Genomic DNA, 8,055 nt, shown 5'->3' on the forward strand with positions numbered 1-8,055 from the left:
AAATAGCCCAATTTAAACCAAATTCATATTTAAAAATGCTGATTTCAACATGCACCAAATTTCTACATACATCATAAACACGAAAACATACATGAACTTTCTCCTGTAAATATGAAGCTTAATAATTCACCCAAAGGTTAAAAATAGAAATCTGAACGCAAGATTTGCTTTAACAATAACTTATTTTTGTAGTCTGCAGCAAAATAGTCTGTACCGTCTGTGCAGTTTCAGTGGCAGAGTTGACTAAAAACACTTTACAGAATTCTTTATATTCAGGTGATGAGGAATTGAAACATTTTCCATCCAAAGTTTCGGCAGCTCCCATGCCTGTGACCTCCTCCTCCAACAACCCACTGAACAAAGTCACTGCTGGGCGGGACTACAGTGCTCAGTTTTCAGTCCCCCCGAATGTCACAGCGATGATCTCGAGCCCCCATTGGCCCATGTCTGCTAACACGTCACAATCATGATTAGAATTGATGATCGGATGTTCTGATTTCATTGTCTAGCAAAGGGGGCTGGTGAAGAAATCTGCTGAATTTGGACGTCCGTCTGATTTTGGCATCAAAAATGGTAAGCAGGGAAGTGATTATACTTTTCGCTTTGGGCAATCCTGGATCGTTTTTATTCATATCCGCTTGAAGCCAGGGTCTGCGAGAATGGCCATGCCAGGGTCGGGAAATCAGAGATTTGAAGGAAAAGTTTAGCTGCAGCTATCCAGTGGGGAAGCTACGCTAAGGCTAGCATAGCTGGCTCGGCTATGGCCGCTCGGGCCTGTAAGCTAACGTAAGCTGCCCGTGTGTGTGGCCATTGTGGTGATGCGGCGCTTACCCGGTTTGTTTACTGTCTGTCTCTCAGTCGCAAAGTTACGGCATGTGAGTCCTGTGTGGTTAAACGTGTTTCTGAATCCCGGGGCAGTTGCCCTGGCGGTGGCTAACAAACTAATTCTCCCCGTAATGTTAATGTTTCCATATTGTCTGTAGCCATGCGCAGTCAGCCTGCCAAAATAAACCAGCTGGATGCTTATTGGTCACACAACATTCCCGTGTGTGCCTGTTTATTAAAACCTCCTCCTGTTAGTAGCTGTTTTTCAAACTTGGCCACCGCTGTTTCAAAGTTCAGGTGTTTCAGCTTTACCCAGGCTGCTTACCTGCCTTTCGTTTCCCCCCTTCCCCGCCGGACTGACCGAACACAGCTCTTCTGCCAAGCGTTTCCAATATTTACAATTCACCTTCATGCCATTCGACCTATTGGTGTCACCGTTTTTGTGGTACGTTGAAAAAGTTAAGCAAGCTGTGCCCAAAAAAACAACAACATTACAATAACATTACATAACAACACTGTTCCTTTACTGTTTATAACACATACCTTTTTGTAGCCAAGTTGTGTTCATTAACTGGCTTCAATATTTAACCATCCCGTGTCTAAAGCTGCAATTTTCTTTTAAGTTAACCTTAGATTTTATTTTATTTTTTTACATTACATGTTTTGGTTTTACCAAAAAGGTCGGGTTAATTAAACGTGTGTAATTAATAAATGTGTAGTTGTACCTCCAGGGTTTATCCAGAGGCACTAAAAAGGGTTTTCATTTGATAAATACAAGTGGCTTGCTAGTTACAACGTATTAGCTTGATTGATAGTGTTATTGGTTTTACACAGTGGCTTTGTCACAGCTTATTATACATTGATTGACAGCCTGTTGTATGTTTTTCAGCTTCACAGTGGTTGATGAAACTTTTTTTTTCAAAGCTGTGTAATATATGACAATGTGTTGACTGTTTCTCTACAACATAATGAAACTGATATTGTTGAACAGAAATCTGCTTATAATGAGATGCTATAATTTTTATTTATTTATTTTTTGCTGTTATGTACTGTCCTAAATATGTTTACGTCCGCTGTGTTTTCTCCTCAGCCACATTACTCAGCAGGGTGCCAGGTACAATGAGACAGGATGAGTGCAATCCAACTAGTGTTAACCTAGAAATATGGCGGTTTTGCTGTGATCTGCATGGCTGCCCCGTTCCCCTCCAGTAGCAGAATGGATGCATGGCCACAGAGACGTGGCCTGCAGACTGTAAGTATATAGAGAAATGCATTCAAATATGGGATAGGAAAAAAATCTAATAAATTAATATGATTTTATTGTATTGCAACTTATGAAGTTCTAAGTTCACAATAAAACTTTGATCTTTTTAACCTAACAATCTGTCAGTGAACTCTGACTGGTATCCAGTTCTTATGTAAGACTAATTCTCGGGAGCACTTTATCTCTATGGTTCTCTCAGATGAACCTGCGGTCAGTGTTTACAGCTGAACAGCAGAGGATCCTGGAACGTTACTATGAGAATGGGATGACCAATCAGAGCAAGGCTTGCTTCCAGCTAATATTGCAATGTGCTCAGGAGGCCAAACTGGACTTCAGCGTTGTTCGGGTAGGCAAATAAAATGTGCTTGTATGTGTGTCTGAACAAGCAAAAGGGAGGCAGAACTCTTCACTGTGATGTGGTGCACCATTGTCTTTGAGATGCTCATGTAATTCTGGGGCAAGAAATTGAGGCCATAGGTCTGTTAATTCTTCATCTAGTACAAAGTCATGAATTATTATTTTCACTTTGCTGAATTAGGCCCTCTAGTGTTCTGCAGAATGTTTTTTAAAATTATGTTACTGAGCTGATTGCTTTTCTCCCTACAGACATGGGTTGGCAACAAAAGACGTAAACTTGCCTCCAAGGTAGACCAGAATGGAGGTGTTTCTCATTCCTTATCAAGTCACGGACTCGCTGGTGGTCTACTGTCCAATCATACATTAGCTGGAGCTGCTCTTTCCAATCACAACCTGGCAGCGGGGGCGCTGCTTCCTCCTGAAATCGCAGCAGCGCGGAGCATCCAGAATCGTGTACACCTTCTCCCTCCATCTTCATCTTTCCCTTCTTTCTCATCAACATCTTCCTCTCCTTCCTCTTCCTCTCCTCTTAGCAGTGGGAGCAACAACAACAACAACAATAATGACGTCATCTTCACTGGGATCTACTCTCTGAACTCCATCCCCCGCTCCAGGCCGAGACCCACAGCACCCACATCTCAGTCAGACTCTGAGCTTTCTGCACACACATCCTCATCTCTAATCAACCAGGCCCTACAGAGCAGGAACACCTCCACCACCTCACCTCTCCATTCTAAGCTGGTGTCACTGTCTCAGAATCTCCCATCCCTCACAGCTGCCTCAGGACCTTCAGTCTACACTGCAGTCAGGAAGGGAAATTTATCCCTGGCAGAGGCAGGGGTAAGTGCAGGAGCCGGGGTAGTACCTCACAGCTGGACTAGGCAGTACGGTACAACACAAACACGCCCTTGGTCCTCTTCCTCACAATCCCAGGCTCAGCTTCAGCCCAGACCTCACTCCAACCCCCAACCTCAACCACCTGCTGCGCAAAAGACAAAGGTGTCCCTACCAGTCCAAAACTCTTCCTTGGAACAGACACCTCGTATCCAGCAGGTATTCACTTTGTCTGAAAAGCGTGACTTGGGCCAACTTAAACCTGGACCAGCATCAACTCAGAAAGGCCAGCAGAGTCACAGGCCGGCGCCTCATTCTCTGGACACGAGTCATAACTTCTCAATCGCCATGGAAACTGGAGATGAAGAAGATGAGTGGCAAAGGGAAGAGGAGCTGGCAAGTATGGCCGCTCAGACTCACATCCACACGGAACAGACATCAGCCAGCCCAAGTGGGGCTGATGTCTCTGTGGCTAGAGGAGGCTACACACCTCCAATGACTAGCTCCAGAGCTACACTACTTCACAGCAACACACCTCTTCAGGGCAGCTACTCCCTCACAGCACAGACCTCACTTACAGGGGAATCCAGCTCACAGGTAAGTATGCTGGGCTGCTAATGTTGTTGCTGCATTCCTTCAAATTGAACTGAAAGACTTAAACTGATTGTGTATGTCTTTGTGTGCAGACTTCAGTCAGTATGTCTGCTGCCCCCTGGGTTATCAGCAACTCCAGAAAAAGAACAGTAAGACCTTTTTTTGTCAACTCCAACATAAAATTGTGGACTTCTAAATATTTAAACTTAACATGTTTATAACATAATCAGTATTATGCTGCTGTTTGTTATATTATTAAGCTAGAGTTGTGTTAAATCTGTTAGATCTGTAACCAGTCAAACAGAGGCTTGTGTTTTCAGCTGCAGGATCGGACCCAGTTCAGTGATGGGGATCTAATCCAACTGAAGCGCTACTGGGACCGAGGCATGACCAGCCTGGGCTCAGTCTGCAAGGAAAAGATCTCAGCTGCTGCGAACCAGCTTAACGTAGACACTGAAATAGTCAAGGTAACTAACTCAGTGTTGAAAATGACTTTTGTATATTCCTACTATATAAAGTCTGGTCCTGAATAATCTCTATTTTGGGCTATTCAGTACGTCACTCTGAGGACTTTGTTCAAATCACTCTAGAAATATGTAATAAAACACTGCTACTTGAACAATTTAGATCAGTTTTACTTTAATAAATATATACCAGATACTCATTGATATGGGAGCAGCAAACTCATTTTGAGCATTTTTCCTGATTTTTATCTTCGCAATCATTGTGAACAACTGATGCATGAGTTTTAGAGTACTTTTGTTTATGTCTTTAACACCTACTCATGTTGTCTTTCTGCTTTCTGTTTCTGTTTTCTGATCGGCAGACGTGGATCAGTAACAGACGGAGAAAGTACCGCCTGATGGGTATTGAAATCCCACCACCTAAAGGAGGACCTGCTGTATTCACAACCCCATCTCCAGGTAATGAATCTCCACTGGCCCTCAGCCTTGATGAGGAGCGGCTCAAGACGCCCGAACTTGGTGATGACATGAATGATGAGGGATCTGTTTGCCTCTCTGAAGGTGAGACCATAAACACTTTGTACAACGCCTACTTTTTTTATGATTCTCAGTGTTCATGCATGCTGTTCTTTATGCTAGATGGCACCATTGACTCACAACACAGAGACGAAGAAGATGGAACAGATGTGTCCACTGCTGCTCCCATGGCCAATAATGTGGTATGCCATTAATTCTCTAATATTACAGCTCATTAAATTAAAAAGTCTCTAATTAAATTTAGTCAGTTAGGGATGGACACTGTTGTGTATTGTCCCAGAAATCTAAGGCCATGGGTAGGCTGAATAGGTATCCTGTGTGTATGTTATCGAAGACATGTTCATGTAAATACCAAAATACTCTACGGGAACAGGTGGGATCAATGGCATGTATGTAAGACATCAATGGCATGTATGTAAGACCTTAATGGCATGCACAGGAAACCAAGTATGGACAGGACTGAGACTTGGCTAAAATAAGTCTTAGAGAAAGTAAATATATACCAAAACTAAATAAAGGATGGCGAGCAGGGGAAGCCTGCCCATCTATAGGGGAGTGATATGGGTGGGGCATGGTCCCCTAACATCTTAAAAAAGGAATGAGGGGAGAACAATATACAGATATGTCTAAAAAAAAAGGGAAAATAATGGTGGCAAAACCTGTGTGACAAACCTGTGTGACCTTAAAATGAAGGAAGGTGGTCCAAGGGGGTGAAAACCATCAATCTGACTTAAAGTATAAAGGTAAAGAGTTTGGGAGAGCACAGGCAGTATACCCTGGGGTAACTCACCTTGTCTGTACTGTGTTTTGTGAATAAACACCTGTGAACTTGCATCCAGTTGTTCCTCTGCAGTTTGTAATCCTAGTGAAGAGGATTGTCATCTATACTTAGGAAAACTGACTTAGTTAGAGAATAGTCAGGTTGGAATCTTCACAGAAAGCATCAAGGTCGTCCAGACACGACAACACCCGTTGGGGTTACGTTCAAGCCTATGTATTAACATACATCAAAGGTCATTCAGAGCTGTTCAGAGCTCATTGATTGTACTTTTAAGAGTATAAGCTTGTTGCTATAGGCAAGTGTGAGCCTGGACATGTTACCCAGTGGTTTAGATGTTTAATGGGGGGCTTAACACTAATGTTTAGGATGTGTGCTCCAAATCATAAACAAACTTCCTGACCAATCACAGGCATTTGTTACAAGCAAATAACGAATAATCGTTGTAAGAATAAGTGCAACTATTATTTATTTATTTATTTCTATTCTTTAAAAATGGATGGATAATTGTGGCGAATAACTAATCTCAGAATATTGTGTTGTGATCCTTATTCTGCCCTAGCTTGAGATAATAATAACTTTAATAAATGATCTAGCAAATAATGTAGTATTTGCTAGATTTCATGTAATATTTCAAATGTAATGTTTGTTTATTGGAGAATGCGCTATATCACACATTTTATCTCATTTGACCTGAGAAATTGTAAGTTTTTATTCCTTAATTGTTTATATAATTATTATAATCATTAGTATCACTAATAAGTATTATCATTGTTGTTTGTGTCCAGTTGTTTATAACATTGATCTAATGTAGACCATGAAACACAATTCTTTATAATAGTATTATTAATAAAGAAAACATTTGAGATAGCACTGCCTTCTACAAACAAAAATAAGTTAAGTTGGTTTGTATGGTTTGTTTCTTTGAGAAAACAAATTCTAGCTTATCTGCATATTTAGTTCATTCATCCAAAACTGCAATACTATTTGCAAGTATTAACATAAATGAACAGAATGAATAAAATCCAGGGCAGATAGTGTCACAATAACCATGTTATATTTATACATATGTAATTTGTCATTGTATGAATTTTTGATCATTTAATATAATCTGTTCTTTTATAGAAGATTGAAGTAACTGATGAGGACAATGATGAAGAAGACGATGATGATGGTGACTATGTGGCTTCAGACCTAGAGCAAATGCAAAACCTGCTGGAATTCAAGGTGATTGCTTACAACAGATTGACCAAGCATTGCTCGTTCTAGTCTTTCTGCAGAAAATGAAAAAAAGCTTGTACCATGCAGCAATCTCAAGTTTCGAATTAAATTTTTGCCACTCTGAATCCTTTAATTTCAGCATGAAGAAGTTCAGTTCCTAGAGAACGAGTTAGAGAACCAAAAACAAAAATACCTGGAGCTTGCAAGCTTCACCAAGAGCCTGCTCAGTGCTGTGAGAAATAATGACCTGGAGAGACAGCAGGTACATTGTCACATTAACACACTAGCAAGATCCATCTGAGTATCACCTTGAAGTGGGAAGAGTTTTTTTTTTTTTTTTTAATTTCTAAACTGTTGTGTATATGTTTAGGAACTCATGGCCAGTCTACCTCAGCCTTCAGACCAGGACTGGGACATGACCGTGGAGAGAGGAGCCCAGCCTGCTGCTGAGTCAGCAGACACATCCTCCAACCACGACAACTCCTCAGCAGCTGGTGCATGCAGCGTAGAGCCTCCACTGGTTGCAGCAAACGAAGAAGTCCCACTGGTTGCCATAAACCAGGACGTTTCAACAACTGAAGTTACTGAGCCCTCTGCATCAGAGGAGCTACTGCAGGAGGCAGTTACAGAACAAAAGTGACTTATTTCATGTTCATCAGCTCACACACATACAGATGTTTCCACACTTCCACATGATCTTACTTTACACAAACACTCTGGTATATTCATGCTCCATGCCCAGTGCCTGTGGATTGATGCTTCACTATGACTGTTGGGCTAACAAATGCCTTTTTTACTGCATATCATTCGCCTTGCTCTGGACCACTCCAGAGAAAACAATAAACAACCTCTAATGTAACTATGTCTGTGTTTCTCTGTATCACTGATTTAACAGAATGTGGGTTCATATTTGATTATAGTAGGTCTTAAGCTGGGAAAATGCTAGATAACTTTATCATTCCTGTAAAAATAACAAAGATGACAAATGCTGACTTATTGTAGATTACAGTTGCATGCAAGAAAATTACAAGTCATTAATCTCTTCAATAGAGATCACTGTCCTTTTGTCCAGATCCCAATTATAAAATTCAAACATGTTTAATATACAATAGCTCTCAGGTTTCCATTTGGGAGAAAGAAAAGCAAGATTTAACTTAACTAGACATAACACCCCTGATCAG

At 41.1% G+C, this 8,055-nt stretch overlaps 1 protein-coding gene across 2 annotated transcripts; it reads left to right on the forward strand.

Moving 5' to 3' along the window:
* Window positions 1-397: 397 nt before the first annotated feature.
* hdx (highly divergent homeobox) lies at window positions 398-7,733 on the forward strand. 2 transcript variants are annotated; one of them, XM_026331321.2, is made up of 11 exons: window positions 398-573; window positions 1,916-2,077; window positions 2,289-2,435; window positions 2,696-3,877; window positions 3,967-4,023; window positions 4,195-4,341; window positions 4,701-4,899; window positions 4,978-5,057; window positions 6,779-6,880; window positions 7,014-7,136; window positions 7,245-7,733. In XM_026331321.2, exons 2-11 carry the CDS (start codon window positions 2,012-2,014, stop codon window positions 7,512-7,514), a joined length of 2,373 nt encoding a protein of 790 aa, XP_026187106.1. In that variant the 5' UTR covers window positions 398-573; window positions 1,916-2,011; the 3' UTR covers window positions 7,515-7,733. The 2 variants fall into 2 exon arrangements, with proteins under 2 accessions (XP_026187106.1, XP_026187107.1); XM_026331322.2 differs by having other exon boundaries at window positions 6,782-6,880.
* Window positions 7,734-8,055: the final 322 nt, after the last annotated feature.

This window comes from Mastacembelus armatus, chromosome 10, assembly GCF_900324485.2.
Source record: "Mastacembelus armatus chromosome 10, fMasArm1.2, whole genome shotgun sequence".
Lineage (NCBI taxonomy): Eukaryota > Metazoa > Chordata > Actinopteri > Synbranchiformes > Mastacembelidae > Mastacembelus > Mastacembelus armatus.